The sequence below is a fragment of the Galeopterus variegatus genome, unplaced genomic scaffold, assembly GCF_000696425.1.
Source record: "Galeopterus variegatus unplaced genomic scaffold, G_variegatus-3.0.2 Scaffold370, whole genome shotgun sequence".
Taxonomy (NCBI): Eukaryota; Metazoa; Chordata; class Mammalia; order Dermoptera; family Cynocephalidae; genus Galeopterus; species Galeopterus variegatus.
In genome coordinates, this window is record NW_007726481.1 from 331015 (window position 1) to 351635 (window position 20621).

At 36.3% G+C, this 20621-nt stretch overlaps 1 protein-coding gene across 1 annotated transcript in view; it reads right to left on the reverse strand.

Annotated features, from left to right (window-relative positions):
- The window catches only part of PRKAR2B (protein kinase, cAMP-dependent, regulatory, type II, beta), an 89494-nt gene that overhangs the window by 49481 nt on the left and 19392 nt on the right, over positions 1–20621 (reverse strand). Inside the window, exon 2 of the mRNA XM_008568054.1 lies at positions 18809–18844. Coding sequence (XP_008566276.1) covers positions 18809–18844 — 36 coding nt within the window. The remainder of the gene's footprint in view (positions 1–18808; positions 18845–20621) is intronic.

The following is a 20621-nucleotide window of genomic DNA, read 5'->3' on the forward strand; positions in this document are numbered from 1 at the left end:
CTGAACACCATACTATCGTACATGGTTTGCTGACCTGGAAATTTATCCCTTCCGTACCCATTCCCACCTATTAAAATCCTACTCTTACATCAAAGCTCTGCGCAAATGCTACATCCTCTCCCTGACACCTTCCCCCAAACCCAACACACCAGATAGGATTAAATGCTTTCTTCTATGTAGAAACACAGAATGCACCTTATTCATGTCTCTATTCTTATGTGGGGACTAAATTCTAAACACAACATATGACGCAAAAATCTCCGAGAGTTAATGTTATTCTTGAAAATCCCATAGGAAGAGATTGCTTGAGACTGTCACATGGTCCCACAAGTAGTCTAAAAGAGTGGGTTTTCCCTCCACCATTAGAACCAATTGCTTTTTCTCCCATTGAACACTAGGAGTTATTGCTGCCTTACATTTAGAAGCCATGTTGTATGGAAAATGGGTACATTTAAACCCTAGAAATGCTCATGCTCTTAGAGGCATGCAGGAACCAAGCAAGCCTGCAGAGAGGGCACATTCACATCTCCCCCTCGCCCACTGCAGGGTACAAACTCACTGGGTGGAACATGTGTACAGCTCCTTTGCACTTGTGCTCTCTAGAGTGTGTACAGTGCAATCAAGGTAGGTCACATTCATCATGATGCAACTCTGTTGTGCTGTCCTACAACTCCCTAAGAGAGTCGTGGTCCACATTTGGCTCCTCCAGGGCTTGGGCACAAGCTATATACCTTACTCATCTTTAGCAATCTCACAAAATGTCTTGCAAATAGTGAGTTAGTAATAAATGTTTTTTAATTTAACTAAAGTGATGGCACAACCAACCAAATAAAAGCTATCTCTTCTACAGTTATCACAGCATAATCATTCCTTTTTGCACATAAAAACTGTCCTCTTACAAATTAGAAATGCTTACAAGTCTAGAAAAGACATCCAATCTGACTTTAAAATGTAATAATTTTGCATAATATGAGGAAAACAGGTGGTTGGCTGCTCTTAATGTTTAGAAGAAAATAACATCAAAAAACAGTTTATAAACTGAAAGTTGACAGTAACCTTTAACCTCCCACTTTATCTCTTTGAAAAACTTGTGGTATAAATGTAAAGTACTATTTCTTCCTTAGGACTTTTTCCTTTGGTAGTTAGAGGTACTGCTATGCAAAATAACTGTCCCATTCTTTTGAAGAGATACGACATTTGTCTGGTATTGTTATTTCTTGTCATTCTATGTGACATGTTATCGTATCACAAACAGTAATATTTCTTAACGGAGAAAGACACATCCAAATGGGTCACCTGTAGTCACATAGGACAGGTGGTGAAACAGGAGATTCCCTCACACAAGGAACTGGGGGATTGTCCATTGTCTCTGACTTGCAAATGTACTGAGTAAACTACAGAAGTCCCCTTATGCTAGAAAGGAAACTAAGTGAGCCACGGGGATACTGACTTTGATAAAGAATGAGGAAGGCTTCTTCAGGAAAACCAGTCTAAACTAAGAATCAGCTAGCAGATATGATTTAAATAATCCAACATAGGTCAGCCAAAATTAGTTCCGGGTGAGGCCAGGGTCTTTGAGCCCTGTGCCACAGCAGACCCCAGAAAGGCAAAGGAGGTCAATTCAGGCTGGCTAGCCTAATTAGAACCCTTTCCTGGGATTTTGGGGGGCTTGAATTAGAGGGAACTTCAGGTCAGCCTCTTTCTGGTAGCTGATGCTGTAAAACGTGGAGGTGTGGTGGTCGTGTTACCCGCCAGATGGAGGAAGTAGCCGACAGCAAGAAAGAGAATCAGAGGCAAGAGATGCAGAGATCCCCAACAGTATTCAAAGTCCAGTTCCAATTGTTCCTCAAGTCCAGCTGTACTCCTGCCCTTCCTGTGGTTTGATGATTTTGTGAGAACCACACCTCCCTTCCACCATCATTAAACTTTCTGTTCTCACTTGGTTGAATTCAATGTGTGTGTCAGTCATGTGCACCCAAAGAAAATTCAGAAGTTAAGGGGAACACTGGTTCAAAAGGATCAGGAAAACAAGATAATAAAGATTCAACCAATTACCCAAAATAACTAAGAATAAAACCACAGAGCAATCATTGATAAGGAAGTAATATCTGCAAAATAACAAGTTCAAACTCTCTAGTGACTATTCAATGAAATTATAATTGCAAAAACAGGTGATACAGAATTCGGGGACCATGTGTACTTCTCACAGGAGGAACCCATGACTGTTTAATCTGTTTATCTATGATACCAGCCAGAGAAAGTAAATAATAAAGATGGTCTGCAAATTGAAATTTGTTTCTTCCACCAAATTTTGGTGAACAAATTTGCAGAACAAATAAGATTGGCCTTAGTTCCTCAGTTTAGTTTTCATGTGCCATGGATTTCAGAACCACTGCCTAGTATCACTAAAATAGCTTTATTGCTTTTACAAAAATGATGTACATACTCTGCAAATAATTCATTTTTTAACTATTAAAATTTTCTTTTACCATATGCCAATTGCTCTGAAATGACTTAGGCTTTAGCAAAACTGGTACATGGAAACAACTTTTATTTACTGACTGGAATTTATATGTGAAGCTGTGGCTGGTGTTTATGAGAGAGGCAGGTACTACATAGGGTCTCTGGATTCTACTAATTTAAAGGCTGGTTAGGGAGATAAATTCATCTGCTAAGGCAGGAGTATTATCCATGGTTATATGTAGAATGGCTGATTTACAGCATGGGGAAAGAGCACAAAATTCAGATGGACTGAGCCATATCCCAGCTCTGCCATTTTTCCCCCTGCCACTTATTAACTGTGTACCTTTTGCACATTAGTAAGCAACATGAATCACAACTTTTCTCATCTGTAAAATGTGGTTATTAAGACCTACCTAGAGTTGCTGTGGTTAAATAATAAATGCCAAATGTGTAAGAATCACATCAGAAGTAAACTCTGAAAAATAGATTAATATATTTGGCTTAAGCTGTCAAAAGACACAAGGATGAAGTAGAATCAACCAACATTCATACTTGCTTATGAATGAGAGACTAAGTAAGGCTTTTTGCACACACCATTCCCTTCCCTCAGAACGCCCTCCTCTCCCCTCAACACCTCCCCACCCAACCCCGTTCTGCCCAGGTCTTGACTAGAATGTCACTTCCTGGCAGATGCACTCTCTGGTTAACCCATGTAAACAGGTGCTCTGTTTCACTTACTGGAGAAATGAGTCACCCCATAGATTGTCTTTCAAGATTATTGTATAGAGCAAATGAGTGGGGCTTTAGCCCCTACAAAAGGCTATGTTGAAAGCCCATCCAGAGGGTGACTAACTGGATACAAAGCTGTGGGTTCTTTGGATCAGGTGCTTATTCTCTCTGTTTCAGTTTCCTTATCTATAAAATGAGCATAAAAATAGTATCTTACTAAATCAAGGAATATTTAGAATACAGTAGGCAGCCACAGCTTGGTTGGATGGGAGGGTTTGTGGTAGAAGTGATAGAAAATGGGGTTATAGAGTTATTGAGTCTGTAGTTTCTTAAGGGCTGTAAGTTGAATATCACATTAAAACATACTGACTGAATCATGTGTGAAACATGGGATGTGTATGACAGAGGTATGCAGATGAATGAGAAAAGAGGAAGACTAAGGCAAGTGAGATCACCTAACATCATTAGCAATCTAGGGGTGTGATAACTGGAGTGGTAGCAGTAGAAATAGAAAGTAAGGAAAAGCAACCATAAAAGTCAACATCAATCCAGTGACAAGCTAGATACAAGGGCCAAAGTTAATAAGTGTAACCATAAATAATTTTACAGATACAATTTCTTTCAAGAACTCACCATAAAATCTGATTATCAAATTATACCAAGTTAACGAATATCAGAAACAAATGTTCCTAAGGAAACAAATGTATTGATAAATATAAGCAGATAAGAAGCAATATCATTTTTAAAGTAATATGAAAATGAAATATATTACCTTTATGGTACAAAATACAAAGGTAAATTCTAGCACAGTAATGTAATATACCAATGTTATGCAAAGAACATTTGAAAAAATAGTCTGTTATGATGCATTTTTTATACTTAACTCTTTCAAGAAGATCTTACTTTTACTGATATTAATTCTTAGCTATCTTGCATGTATCAACTTTCTTCAACATTTGCCTAAATGCTAATTTCAAACAAAAATTAACTAGAACAAATATGGCATTCTTGTAAGAAAAAACTCAAACATCATTTACAGGGAATTCAGTTTGATCCCTACACTTGCATTTGTATCTTTCACTGAAAATTATTAAGAATAAAAAAAGTATGGAAGGGAGGAAACCAATACTTAATCAGGCCCTTCTAGGTCAGGCAATGTGCTAGGGACTTGTGCTCATTTAATCCTTAAGCCCACAATAATTTCAGGAGGTAGGGCATTCAATGCTGTTTATAAATGAAGACACTGAAGGTCACAGTTCACTACAAGTAGTAAATGATGGCGCACTGGGATTCTCACCCAGGTCTTCCCATGGCAAAGTACAGGAATTTCCCCCTACACTACCCAATCTCCTGGGTCTACATAAAAACACAGCATACCACTGATAAGAGAGGGATTTCATGAGCCAACCAGGTAAACAGAGAAAAGGTGAAAATCACTCACCATTACTATAAAATATCTTTCCAAAACACACTTGTTATGCCAAGGAATAAACCACAAAGTTCTTGTATTTATTGTTTCCACAGAATGTCAGCTACATGACAACAGCTTGTATGTCTTGCTCACTGTAGTATTCCCCCAGATCTGTCACAATTAAGAATTCCCAGCACACAGTAGGTACTCACTAAGTATCTGTTGACTGAAAGTAGATCCATATTCAACAGTACAGTGGAGTACTTAAAAAGCACAGGCCCTGCAGACAGAATACCTGCCTTTGCTTTTTTTCTATAATTTTTTATTAGTATATTCATAATTACAAATCATAATTATTCTTTATGCCCCTTACCTGACGAATCACTCCCCAACGAATCACTCCCCAACCTCCTAGCCTCCCTCTCCCCCATCTCTAGTATCCTTAGCTTTGTTCCTTCCTTCTGAAAGTTCAACATATTATTGTGGTTCGTTCTTTCATTCTTTCTTTCTTAGCATCCAGTTATGAGTGAGGACAAGTGGTATTTCTCTTTCCATGTCTGGCTTATTTCACTTAACATAATTTCCTCCAAGCTCATCTATGTTGCTGTGAATGGCAGAATTTCATTCTTTTGTATGGCTGAGTAGTATTCCACTGTGTATATGTACTACATTTTCCTTATCCAGTCGTCTGTCGATGGCCATGCAGGTTAGTTCCATAGTTTAGCTGTTGTAAATAGAGCTGTGATGAACATGGGAGTGCAGGTATCCCTTTGACATGATGATTTCCATTCCTTTGGATAGATTTTCCATTCACTGCTGGATCATATGCTAGTTCTATCTGTAGTTGTTTGAGAAACCTCCATACTGTTTTCCATAATGGCTGTACTAATTTACAATCTCACAACAGTGTAGAAAGAGTCCCCCTTCTCTGCATCCTCACCAACATCTTAGCATTTTTATACTCCAATAACTAGCAGAAAAAGAAATCAAGAAAGCAAATCCATTTACAACAGTTGCCAAAAAAAAAAAAATACCTAGTAATCAATTTAACCGAGGTAAAATATCTCTAAAATGAGAGCTATGAAACACTACTGAAAGAAATTAAAGGTGACACAAAAGGTGGAAAGACATACCACGCTCTTGAATTGGTAGAATTAACATTGTGAAAATGTCCATACTACCCAAAGTGAGCTACAGATTCAATGCAATCCCCATCAAAATACCAATGACATTCTTCACAGAAATAGAAAAAACAATCCTAACATTCATATGGAACAACAAAAGACCCTGAATAGCCAAAGCAATCCTGAGCAAAAAAAAAAAAAATAAAATAAAGGTGGAAGCATAACACTACACAACAGTTGCCAAAAAAAAAAAAATACCTAGTAATCAATTTAACCGAGGTAAAATATCTCTAAAATGAGAGCTATGAAACACTACTGAAAGAAATTAAAGGTGACACAAAAGGTGGAAAGACATACCACGCTCTTGAATTGGTAGAATTAACATTGTGAAAATGTCCATACTACCCAAAGTGAGCTACAGATTCAATGCAATCCCCATCAAAATACCAATGACATTCTTCACAGAAATAGAAAAAACAATCCTAACATTCATATGGAACAACAAAAGACCCTGAATAGCCAAAGCAATCCTGAGCAAAAAAAAAAAAAATAAAATAAAGCTGGAAGCATAACACTACCTGGCTTCAAATTGTATTACAAAGCTATTGTAACCAAACAGCATGGTATTAGCATAAAAACAGACACTGGGACTGATGGAACAGAATAGAAAACCAGGGAATCAACCCACACACTTACAGCCAATTGATCTTTGACAAAGGCGACAAGAACATAACATTGGGGAAAAGACAGCCTCTTCAATAAATGGTGCTGGGAAAACTGGACATCCATACGCAGAAGAATGAAACTGGACCTGTACCTCTCACATATTCCAAAATCAACTCAAAATGGATCAAAGACTTAAATGTAAGACCTGAAACCATAAAATTACTAAAAGAAAACACACGGGAAACACTCCAGGAAGTAGGACTGGGCAAATACTTCATGAATAACACCCCAAAAGCACAAGCAACAAAAGAAAATATAAATAAATGGGAGTATATCAAACTAAAAAGCTTCTGCACAGCGAAGGGAACAATCAACACAGTGGAAAGACAATCTATGGAATGGGTGAAAATATCTGCAAACTATACATCCGACAAGGGATTAATATTCACAAACACCTGCGTAATTTGGCAATAAAGTATACAAGGTTTTTAGAGTTCTACTAGTCTATACTCCCATTTAATAAAATAGTTAAAAATTAGGTTTAGCTCAGCAAAGGCCTTACCAACCAGCCACCAAAAAAAAAGACCCCAAGAAACATAACTAGGTTTGGCTCAATATTAAAGAATAAATTAATAATACGAAAAATAAAAAGAACATGACCTTGGGCATATTAAAGTCTTTGTGCCTCAGTTTCCACACTTGTAAAATGGAGATGTCCTTCAAATATTGTTCAATGTTTCTTGAAGGTTAACATGGGGAAAGTTGAGAAACGGCACTTAGCACACAGTCAGCCCTGCATACATTTTATTTAATATCATCTTCATCATCACCATCATCATCATATACTTTCACGAATTAGACTACTAAGGTTCATATCCTAAATAATTGATTCTTATCAAAACTTTTGAGCTACTTCTCTTGTTAGAGAAATTTATTCTTTGACAAAACTGAGGGAGAAAAAAGGCTTTGAGAATTATGAATTCGTAAAAAACATCTGGGACTCACAGGCTGCCTTTAAAACTTATAATGATCTCTGCCTCAGAATCTCTGTCGTGGATGAGAGGCACATTGTGTCTCTCCTGCAGCTACAACTTCCATTCAAGAGATTTCTATTCCACCAACTACACAGTTTAACATCAGGAATCCCTTCTAAAGGATCATTTAACTAAAGGAAAATTTTATTTTATTTTTTTATTTAGAGAATACTTTATTAGTTTCTGTAATCAAACCCATGTAAACAAGACCTTACATGTTTAATACAGTGTGTTACCCCTGTACAAATGGAATAAAATTAACTTTAACATTTCTAGACCAATATAGTTGTCAAATTCTGCACTATGCCAACTCAACAAGGTAAACTAGGATACTTTAAAGGAAAATTTTAATTTCATTTAACTTCTAACTAATTGTCTATGCAATATAACATGAATGTTTATCTTTCAGTTAAAAATTATGATTCTGGATTATTAACATTTTCATTATTCTAATTCCAAAAACACCTTTCAAATCTAATAGATGTACTTAAAATACATGAAATAGCTCCCTTCATATAAATGTGCTGAAGAAAAGTCCACAAAATCTAAATACAGTGACAATACCAAAGAGAAAGATAACTTGAAAGTAGCAGTTTATTTTTAGAAAGCCACAAGAATAGATACAGTAAATGTTATCAGTTTCTACTGCAGACTACCACTAAGCAACCTGCTGAAACTCAGCACATCTGGGGATATGCTGCTCGGAAAATGCCCTAGCAGCATAAAAGCCATGCATTTTTGCTGTGTTTGTACCCTATTACTCTATGTTATGCAACGAGCATATTGAACTATGTACATTTGTTTTCAAAGGGGAGATAAAATTTGGAATTCTGTTTTTAAATATCTAAGGAGAGGGTCAGTTCCACTTATTTTGATGAAGGTCAGTAAAGATGATACATTTGTAATTCCTTGAAACAGGTCTAACAATACAATTCCTTAATCTGTTTAGTCTTTCAAATGAAAGGTCCCTCTTCTACCATTCTGAAAACAATATATCATTAATCTGTATTTTAATTTTTGACAGTTTTATTATACTGTCTTCTGTAAAAGAATAACAACAGAGTCAATGTTCTCTGGTTTTAGTAACTCATGACTGAAGACAGAAAAAATATGTGGGGGTGGAAAGGTGAGGAAGAGGAACACCTAATTCTTACTGGTAAAGGAAAGAGAAGATCTGAATACTTAATTTGTTTTTTAGTTATAACATTAATTTTTGAAATATCAAAAATCATGATCAAATGATTAGCTAATATAAATTATATTTTATATTACAATATAAAATATATATTATATAATATATATTAAATATTAATATAATATATATTAATAATATTAATATAATATATATTAACAATATATAATATATATTATAACATAAAATATAATATTGAGTTGCTAGGATCTTAGAAACTCAGAACCCAATGTTAGGAACATTCTCCAGCAATCAGCTCCAAAGAAACAGCTGGTTCAATCTAATTAAGGGGGAGGGGCTACATTTATATTATAATTTAGGGGAGATGAAGTTGTTTTTTTGTTTTTATCTAAAAAGCTAAAGGATGTTACATCCTTAAGAGAAAGAAATCCCTGCTGTCCCCCACAAATACAGTGTTAAGTCAACTCAAATTTTAGCATAGGGGAGTTGTAAGAGATACACAGAATTATGTACTTTGGCCAATTAAAATTAAGTGTGATAAGTATAGGAGGAAATAACAGATACTAATATTACAGTGTTTTTATGAGATTAAAATTTGATAAATAGAGCCTAATAATATACACGTTTATCCAGCACTCACTATGTGTCAGGCACTCTGCTAAAAGCTTTGCCTGCATTCTTTTCATCAATTTCCACAACAACCGGGTTCATAGAAGATGGTGTAAGTAGGTTGCCCAAAGTCACACAGCTGACAAATGATGGACCAACAATCTTAAACTCTGTCTGTCTGCCTTGGGCCCAGTCCAGTACCAAACACATTGTAGGCCTTCATTGAATATCTGATCAATAAATGAAAAATGACCCCAAATCAAACCTCATGTCTACACCGTACTGACTTCTGGACTTACGTAAGTATCCAAAAGTTAAAGCACTCTCATTGGGAAACTGACAGAGTTAGCATTAAGGAAAGTTTAGTTAAACAAGTATTTATAGTGAATAAATTACAACCTAAAAACCATCAATTCAACTATACCCTCTTTGCTTCGGTCATCCACAAGATGCAAGACCCTCTAGACAACCATCTTTTCCCCAATTTCATCTCCCCACTCCTCAAGCTTCCCCATTAACTGTAAGTATCTCAAGCACACAGAGCATTTACTGCTGTGCCTCACACAGTCCCTGGCAATGGTAACTGCTCAATAAATGTTTGCTCAGTTGAACTGCTGACCTATGGATTCCTCCTGTCCACTACTACCCTCCTTTCTAACACTTTCCTCACACCCTCAAATTCTTTCATAAAATGATTCTGACATTTCCCTCCCTTAGCTGAAACCTGATTTTTCTCCAAGAACACTCCTCTTTGAGGGTACTGTCCCTGCACACACTGTGGGATCTGAAAGAGAGTGAGGGCATTCTCGTGCTCCCCATATCCACACCATTACTCGTACCTCCAGGACAACACCTGCGCTGCTCTGAGATTCGTGGCATTCAGGTACCCCTTTCTGGTCTGTATCTGGCTCAGTTTTCTTTCCACTCCAATTTTACCATTATCACAGAAGATTCAAAGTTCGAGATAACAACCCATTTGAGAGCCATCCTCAAATTTTTTTGGCTTCCTTAATTCCAATAAAATTTCATCCAGCCTCTACGTTAGCAGTCTTACCTGTTAACTATACTCACACTGGTCCTTACCCCAGCACCATCTACCTCAGGAACTTCATATCCCACTATGCACATGCTTGGCCAAATGGTCCCATGCTTCTAGCACTCTCATTTCTTTACTTCACATTCTATTTTTTCTTTGACCTCATTCAGAAATGCACTTTTTCCTCAGTTTCATTAATTATGAACCTCACAGCTTAGTAGAGGGAAAGAGACATGAACAAATAACTATAGTATCAAATGATGTGTAACAGTAACAGCAGCATGCATACATACTCCATACACAGATGGCATCCGGGAAGCAAGAAATAATACTGAGGGTAGGGAATGTGGTTGGGGGTGAGTTGTAGCAAGGGTAGACAAGAGAAGCCTGTGGAGTGTCCCAAAGATGAACGGGCATATACACCAGGCAGAAGGAACAGCACACACACCACTGGGCTGCCACATACCAGCATTCTCCTACTCCAAGGGGCATTATTCATTCACATTGCAGTCTGTTCTAACAAAATGTCAAGGTAGTAAAATAAGGCATGTGTGTGTTAATTTTGCAAATAGTCAGTTCTTTTAGATAAATTTGTAATTTTCCTTTATAAAATTTATGAGTTCTTTTATGAGAACTTTCATATCTCTTGTAGATCACCCCCAAGGTCGTGTGATCTAAGCCATGGCAGTCCACAATGAGGTAAGTACAGAGAATAAGAGTTTAGAAACTTACAGCAATTTAATATTGCTGTGGCAATTTTATATTTTACAAAAGTGCTGGTCTTCAATGGGTTTGGGAAACAAAAATTAAAACCTGGTCCTTTGGGCCGGCCCGGTGGCGCACTGCGCTAGTGCGCCGCTTGGGAAGTGCGGCGGCGCTCCCGCCGAGGGTTCGGATCCCACATACAGACCGGCCGCTCACTGGCTGAGCGAGGCGCGGGGGCAACACTGAGGGTTGCGATCCCGTTGCCGGTCCCGGTCCGGTACGGGGGCAACACTGAGGGTTGCGAACCGTTGCCAGACACGGAAAAAGACAAAAAAAAAAAAAAAAAAAAAAAAAAAACCTGGTCCTTCACACAGGGAGTTTGTAGTGACCTAAACTCTGACCATAATTAAAGATTGTGCTAAGTCCAAATGTCCATTCTACCTACTCATGTCTGTTTTATAAATCTACTTGACTCCCAGAGTCCCTGCCCCAACTCCAGAGGCACTATTCCAGTACTGTTCCAGTACACAGGACATTCAGGGTCCAGGGGCTACTTACTTCCCATGCCATCTTCCAAGCCTGACCACATCTACTGGCACAAACATCGGCATGAAGAGTCTGAGGGCACTGTAGAAGCAGGTTACTCCCCACCCCCACCTGAGCCACCCCACCCCCACCTGAACTGTCAATCATGTTGCTCTTACTACTATTTTCCTTTTGCCCTTCCCCAGAAGGTCTCAAAGAGAACTCTGGGGAAAATGCAATCAAGTTCAAGAGATAATCTAATTTCTCCTTAGCCCTGAGATGGTTTATCAGCATTCTTGGGCTTAACAAAAAAGAACCAGAGAATCAATACTTCCATAGATTCCACTGAGCTCCAATGCCCACAGCATACTACAGCATGCAAGAATGGGGTATGCTTAAGAAGTACCAGTAAATCAGCGCTGCTAGAGTGTGGAGGAGGAGAGGCAGCGGCTGGAGATGAGACAGGAGCAGCACTTGCCCTGTTCACTTGCTTTTATTCATAATGAATTACAGGGAAGAATCCTTTCTATTGTTAGTCTGGGCACAGACAGAAAACAGGTGCATAACGGGTTTGGAGGCCCTAATGGCTTCCACCCCAGCTAAGGGTGAAGCCTGGACAAAGGGCCTAGGGACTTCTCAGGCACCTCAGAGAACCTCTCTAGGCCCTGCCCTCCACTGTCTCTGCTCACCTCCCTTGCCCAGTGCTGGCCCCTTTGGTTTCATGCTGTTGCCTTGGTCCAACTGTCTGTCTCTTGATCTTAGCCTTACCCTGGGTGGCATCTTTCTGATTGATTCTCCAAGTCAAGCTCTGTAGTCCCCAAGCTACTTCTAACACACCTCAACACCTAGCCCAGGTTCCTGGAAGCCTCTGCCTATCCAGGAGACACATTTGGACAACAGGCTGACATTGTGAAACCAAACTGGAATACTGTGTTAGTGCTTTTCATGGATTATCTACTATTTAATTACTACAAAAATCTTGTGAGACAGGTTTTACCCGCATTTTATACCTGGACAAACTGAGCCTTAGAAAGGTTACTAAGACCACACACACATGCACTCATACATACACACTTTTGATAACGTATGTGGCTATGTGAGCAGCAGAGCTAGTACTCCAACCTTGGTCTATCTGAATCCTATACAGCTTCATCAGTAAAGCAGACACTAACATTCTTAAGCAACGGTAAATTAAAGGCAGAAGTAACTCCTTTCCTTAAGTCCATGTTGTCCATGGCTATGGGCATCTGCTAAACCCATGCCACAGGTACACCACAGGACAAACAGAGGCAAAATGCATAGCAGCATACTGTGAAAATGGATTCCTACAGTAACACTGAGTAAATATAGCTAGCAACTAGTGATAAAGCACAAATACTCCCTCCCCAATATTCCTGGTAAAACCCATGTTACAAACCTTAAAGACCAACTCAAATGGCACCCTTTCTGTGAGCCATGCCCTGAAGAAGCCATGTATTTCCCCTTTTTCACTCTGTGGATATTATGGTATTTACCACACTATGAGTCACAGCCAGCTTCCCTGCTAGACTGTGAACTTCATAAGAGCAGTATCTTATTCCTCCTGCATCTCAGTAAATGTTTACCAAATGAATTAGCAAATTAATTACTTAAAGTAGTATTCTCCCAATACACATGGTCAAGTATTGGTGATTACCAAGCTTGAAATGTTATCCAAAATGAAGCTGATTTCAAAAACAAAATATAAATGTAACCATAATCATACAGCAAATTAGTTTGACAGTATGAGACTAACCTCTGGAAAAAAATAATTTGGAGCTTAAAAGCTCTTATCATCAAATAACTTTAAAGTAAAAACAATGAACACCAACCCTACAAAATATTTCCAAAACAAAACAAAAGGAAGCATATGTTCCCTGAATCAAGGAAGCATATGTTCTGTGATTCAAGACAAGATCTGAACTTCTATTTCACTATTTTCCTGGGGACTAATCATTTTCTGTTTGGGATGATTTCACTGAGATTTTTTAATATGGCATTTAACACAGTGGGCACGTGAGATTTAAAGACTTAATTTCACCTCTGAATTATTCTTAATGCTAGTTTAGAGAAAATTATAAAATTTTAGCTCTGTTAAAAATATACTATAAAATGCAATACTCATGTAATGGCAAAAAATTGAAGAGTGGCTAATTATCCACATGAGAAAAGAAAATTAGCAAATTCATAATTTGGAGTTCCATTTTCACTTCTATTATAAGAAATAATTACATATTAAAGCAAGTAATGCTCAAAAGTAGTCCTTGAAAGCAATACCAAATGTGAATGCAAAAATTTCATGGAAGTCAATGGGGAACACTGACCAGACAGTGGCCATGCCCAAGCCATCTAAAAATCACAACAGGAGATATAGGGAACTGTTTCATCATTAGCAACAACCCTCGAAACTCTGAAAAAGCAAATTTTGAAAATGTCAGCAGTCAATTTATGAAAGACAAGAAAAACTGAGTCATGACAATTAAATGTAATACAAAATCCTTGAATGAGCTTAAAATTTAAAAAAAGAGAAAGAGAGGATATATTAGGACGACTGAGGAAATCTGACTCCAGACTTTATGCAAAGGTACTTCAAAAAATTCATGGCAAGATTCATATTATCTTTTCCTTCTGTTTTTTTGCCATGAATTTTTTTTTTTTTTTTGTCTTTTTCCGTGTCCGGCATCGGATCGCAACCCTCAGTGTCGCCCCCGTACCGGACCGGGACCGGCAACGGGATCGCAGCCCTCGGTGTTGCTCCCGCGCCTCGCTCAGCCAGTGAGCGGGAACCGGTCTGTATGTGGGATCCGAACCCTCGGCGGGAGCGCCGCCGCGCTTCCCAAGTGGCACACTATAGCAGTGCGCCACCGGGCCGGCCCCTTGCCATGAATTTTTTGAAGTACCCTCATATTAGATAATAGTATCATATCAAGGTTAAATTCCTTGAGTGTTATATTAAGTAGAAGAATGTCCTTGTTTTTAGGAGATAACATGCTGAAGTATTTAGGATTCCTAAAAAACTTAGTAAAACATAAAAATGTGTGCATATAAGTGAAAGAAAAAGGGGAGAGAGTGTGCAAATGCAGCAAAATGTTAACAATTGAGGAACCTAGATAAAGGTGCTCATTGAACTAGTCAAACTTTTCTATAAGCATGACTTTGTTCAAAATAAAATCTTGAGATTAAAAAAATTCAAAATAAGGTCTGATCTCATGATGTAAGGCATTGTCTCAAAACTGAGTGGACATTTCTCTTTTTTTCCCCCAACTCACAGATAAAACCACAGAGAAAAATAACTATCTTTCTAAAAACTTATAATGTGCAAACAATAAAAAAAAATGCCCATTTTAAAGGATTAATATCAAATAGTGTTACAACTCTCTAAGGCTTTTTTTCCTGTTGCTTTTATTAAGTATTCAAAATCTTGTGTGTACTTTACATGTACAACATTCCTTCAGTTGGACTAGCCACATTTCAAGTATTTGATACCCACATATGGCTAGTTTCTACCATATTAAACAGCTCTAAGGTTTTTTTTCTGACAGGCTAAGGCACAGAGCTGAGGGTCTTACTGTTTTATTTTGTTTTGTTTTGTTTTAAGCCGTATTCAGAAAAGGACTGAGCACTAACATTTTTGAGAGCCCAGACACTCTGCTGGTATCTGACGCTTCACAACAAGCTTGAATATAGCTGATAAAATCCCAAATTGAAAGAAAATGGAAGGAAAAAAGAAAAAGAAAAACTCAATGAGGTAAGTAACTTACATGCAAATTAACAGAGTAAATGGAAGGTTTGAACTCAAGTTTGCTTAACTCCAAACACTACTATCTCTCCCATATAAGTATACTAGATGAACAATGAATCAACAGGATTGCTTGCTAAATTTTTACTTTTCAAAGATTTACAGAGCAACGACTTCTATTACTATCACTAATTTTTAATAATAATTACAACAAATAGTATATTATTTCCATTGTTCCACCAAAATGAATAATCTCAAAAAAAGAAAGTTCATATTCTAAAATGAATTATGTATATGATTTCTCTGTATTTTTAAAGGATGTACTGATGAGAAGTGATTACTGAAAGCTGAAATGTGTTAAAAATGAACAAAAGCAGCTATTTTGTTTAAAAATGTGATTATTCTGCATACTGGCCAGCTGCCAACAACAAAAAAATGAAATTATGGGGTGGTGTTTAAAAACAAGACTATGAAGTGCTGGCAGGAAGACGCCAAAGATACATTATATATGGATTTCAGAAGACACCTGACAGTTTTTCATCACATTTTGTAGAGCTTAACCCAATCTATTGGGCCCATCTGGCTTGTTTCCATTAATCATACTCTATTATATGCCTTTCACTCCTGTACAAGTGGAAAACTAGCTTATAAAACCCTGAAACATCGACAAAGTCAAGATTCTAGGAATTCTATTTGAAAATACTGAGTGAAACTGATTCCTTTATTTACAGAAATAAAAACTGACAGGTTTGTGGGAAGACACTGAAAACACATGAAGAAGACAGCAGAGTTTGGCACAAATAGTGTTATTATAAGTGTAAATTATCCTAAATAATGTACATGGGTACTTCAAAAACTGTTCATAAAAAGATTCACATTATCTTTTAATTCTATTTTTCTACCAACCTTTTGAAGTAACCTCATATTTGTTAAATTTTTTAAAAATTTGTTTTCTTTTTACATATTTTCTTAATATAAACATTCCTCTCATCTTCATAAACCATAACAAAAGAAAAAGGTAAAAAGGTATAAAAGAGGGAAATATTTTGTTTCAATTATTTGGGTTTTAAATATTTATTTTTGATAGATTCGGTATAAATATCAAAAGCCAAAAACTGAAAGATTTAGGAAACTCAGTTAGAAGATTAGAAATATATTATAACTCATATTATTTTTTTCTTTTCATAGTGATTAAATACCTAGCACTACACATATTGTATTTATTGTTGTAATATATACATTAGCATTTATTACAGTAAGTATTAAAAAATAGATAAATAAGAAACAAACTCTTATATCATACAGACTTCTGGTTGACTTTACCTGACTTATTTTCTTCCCCTAAATTACAGTTCTTAAAGTTTTATAGTTTATTTCTAAAAAGAGAAAGCATTTCTGAAATAAAACTCCATCAGAAAAAGATACTTTAAGAAATATTTTAAATTATGAAATACAACTATCTATATTTTGAATAAACAATCATTTATTTTTTATTTTCAGAAAATGTCACTTTAAAAAAAGAAGTCTAAACCTCATTTATGGTGGCTAAATTAAGTTAACAAAAAGAGTCGTAGAATTTCCTCTTCAGGATGTCTTAACACTGTTTCTATAGTCTTCTTTGCCAGAAACGTTTTAAACAAACTTTTATAAGTAAAGTAAGAAAGGCAAAACAAACTACAGACGTGTAGATGATTAAGCAGATCCTATTCCTTATATCACTGTTCTTTTCATCTAAGGTATTAAATATAATTTTATTTCCCTTGTCTGAAAGACTGAAAATGTATATAAAATGTTTAGCACAGTGCCCAGCCCATCAGGAGTACTCCATAGGTTAGTTCTCTTTTCCTTCCAATAATCAATGTCAATATTCATTCTCATAACAGTTACCAGCATATCATATTATTGGGACAGCAATTTTACTCTTTATAAGGCTATTTGTTATATACAGCATGACTCCTGAACTTGGCATCGCCTTATTTATACCCAATTGTTTGCTGCTGTTTTCATTCACATTACCTGTTGCCTGTCATTCTGGGGATAAACGCAATTGATCTTAATTTGTATTTCTTTTCTGGCATTCCATCATCTCTACATTTCTAGCCAAGTCCTGCTGAGATAAATTGGACACACGAAGAGTGGGGGTAAAAAACGGTGTTTCAAAACTAACCGACATACTGGAGCCCCTGGTCCATCAATTAATGATAAGTATATTGTACAACATATACGAATGTAACTTGCCCACAAATAAATGGCATATGACAAACAGTTTGAGACAGAAAGGAAGATTATTTATTCTGAGACTCTTAACTATGTTTATATTGAAAATTTTACATCGGGAAGCATCACAACACTGATTCTTTTTTAATTCTTCCTCCCTTGCTTCCACCACTGTTCACAAAGACTACTACACTAGAATATGACCACATTTGATAGCTCTGCTTTGGGATAAAATTTGATGCCTTACTGACATAAACATAACCTCTCAATACACAAAATGCATTACAATTTACACTTTGTTTTCATCATTTAAAATAAATATGCCTTGAGATTACAAAAAGCTCAGAATGGTAGATACCATCCTAATATGGCACATTTTCCTAATTTCTGTCCTTACATACCTCATCACTAGAGTAAATAAAAAGAGTAAATTATACCAGTATCTGCTGACAAATTAAAAATAAAAAATAAAACTTGACTTTAAGATAGCTTTAATATTATAGCACAGGTGGAAATAAGGTAATTTTATAAAATAAATTACTCACTTGTATTATATAAACTTCAAGGGTGATCTGTTTATTTTGTGTTTTTCAACAACAAAAATTCCAATTATATTTAAAAGAAAGAGTAATTTTCTCAAACTAAACATCGTAACAGTGATTTTTCCTCTGTCTTCAGAGAAGAAAGTATTCTACATGGCAAGTTTTCCAAATAACAGCTTATGTATTTCAGTGTCCAAACTCATTTTACTTCTCTACCAGTTTAGGTAGTACACAGTATACTGAACCTGATTTAAGCCCTTGTTAATGGCAAAGATCTATCACTACAACTATACATTAGGTTACTGTGGTATACTTAGAACAGCAATAGCCTCGAGAACTAACAAATGTAAAGATCCTAAATGGTCCCACAATGACAACTTCTTATATCTGCATTTTAAGAGTTTTCCTGTCCCTTATTAAAGACTGTCTTATTTAAATTTTAAAAAAAAAAAAAGACACCTCTCATGCATCACTGTTTCTAGGGTATCCTTCATCTATCTGCTAAATCACTGCTTCTAAACTGTGGATAACAAATCAGATAACCATGCAGGTAGTAATTTTATCAAGAGCAAGAATAAACTCCCTGGGTGAAAGTCTCCATTCGAAAAGGGTACATCAGCTTGGTGCACAGTGTGACTTTAAGTTTAGCCACTCACACAGAATTTTCAATTATTTCCTAGTTTGTGATTATATCAAGTAGTTGAATTTTCTAAGAAAGTGACTGAAAAATTATTACTCTACAGCAATTATTCTCTATGTACCTTCTAATCCAATACTACTGTAATTTTTAAAATGTCACCATTAATAAGCAAAATCCATAAAGTAAGTCAGACTTACCCGAGGCACGCCTTGTGAATCGGTTTATTACTGGAGCTAAAAGAAAAAAATCAGAATAATGTAATTAGATTTAAAAAATCTAATTTTCCCAAAACCCTCAAAAGGACTCAAATTGGTAAGTGATCCCATAATTTAAATACAGAAAAACATGAGTGAATAATAATACAAGAGGAAATACCTTATATAAAAGGTATTTGATATGAAAACATATGATATAATTTTGATATTTGATATGATAATATATGAAAATTAAATGTTAAAATTCACTAATAATCAAAGAAATTAAAATTAAAATCAGTATTTCACCTATTAGTTCCCCCAAAATACTTTAAATAAAACTCCCTAGATCTAGATGGCTAAAACTGGGGACACGTAAATCTATATAATACCTCCAGAAAACAATTTGGCAATTAATCAAGTGCCATGAAAGGCTCACGTCTACTTTTAGAGACTGGGCTGACCAGTTAGCTCAGTTGGTTAGAGCACAGCCTTGTGAACACCAAGGCCATGGGTTCATACCAGCCCGGGGCGGGGGTAGTATGAAAAAGTACTACTAGAGAAGGAAAAAGTAACACATGAAAAAATCTGTTTGGCAGCATCATTTTTTAAAACGAAAAAATTAGGAAAATACTAAAAATGCACATTACTAAAATCATTTTTAGGTGAAGATAGTATATCCTTGAGAGTCTCAGATTTCACATTTGTGATTTTGACAATTCTTGTGCAATCCACATGTCCAAGACATGCAAGTCTGTGCACTGCAGGCTGCAGTTTCCGGCTGGTGTGTGCACCACTCAGCTGGCAAACCTACCACCTGCTGCCTCCCACTACTCAGCTCAGCTCAGCTCTGTGTTTCCTCTTGGTTTTGCTGACACGGTTATCTTAAAATGTGAGATTTTTTTTTTTTTTTAATTCTTTCTTGAGGGAAGCAGGTAAGTTCCTGGTTCATATTATATACAGAAAGGACATACTGTACGACATGGTATATTTTGGTGGCAGAATGTCATGGGTCTACTACAATACTTTTCAATACTTTTAAAACCGTAATTGTGAAAGTTATTACCACTATAGGAACACTTAGGTCAAGTAAAAAAAGAAGACAAAATTTCTCATCAGCACTACAGTTACAGTACATGAAAAATATGTATGCACCGGACAAGTACTAGAAGAAAACTGTATCACGTTTTACATTAATCATTACAACCACAATATTAAATACCAGCATCTGCATATTACTAATGAAGAAATTTTACAATAAGACTCAGAGAAATTGATTAATTTGTTTTAAATCCACACAGCCGCCCTGCGGCAGAGCTAAAGAATTTGAACCGAGGAATATCTAGCACCAAAGCACTGCTCCAGAGAGAACAGAAAGTGAAAATACTAATTCGGGAAATCGTACAATAAAAAGTAAATATTTTCTTCCATACTGATCTTCATTGTTATTAAAGATTAACTTTGTGAAATAATTCACAAACCCAATTATTAAAATAGTATAGTTCACAGCAAAATTATATCCCCCAAGTTGACTGAGATAAAATTTTATTATTTATATATCCAAATACTTCAGCCATATATTTGCACAGTCACAAATTACTTACATAAAAATGTTTTTATTGGTAAATTGTATGTTTATTTTAACACACACACACATCCATCAGTCTTCTTGGACATTTTCAAACCCCCTTTTCACAACTGCTACAAAACCTAGTCTAATGAGAGTCTACCCAGCAAGCTACAAGGACAGTGAACGGAGACAAAGTGCAAAAAATTCAACCACAGGAATGCAGAACTGAGATTGCAGACAGATAAA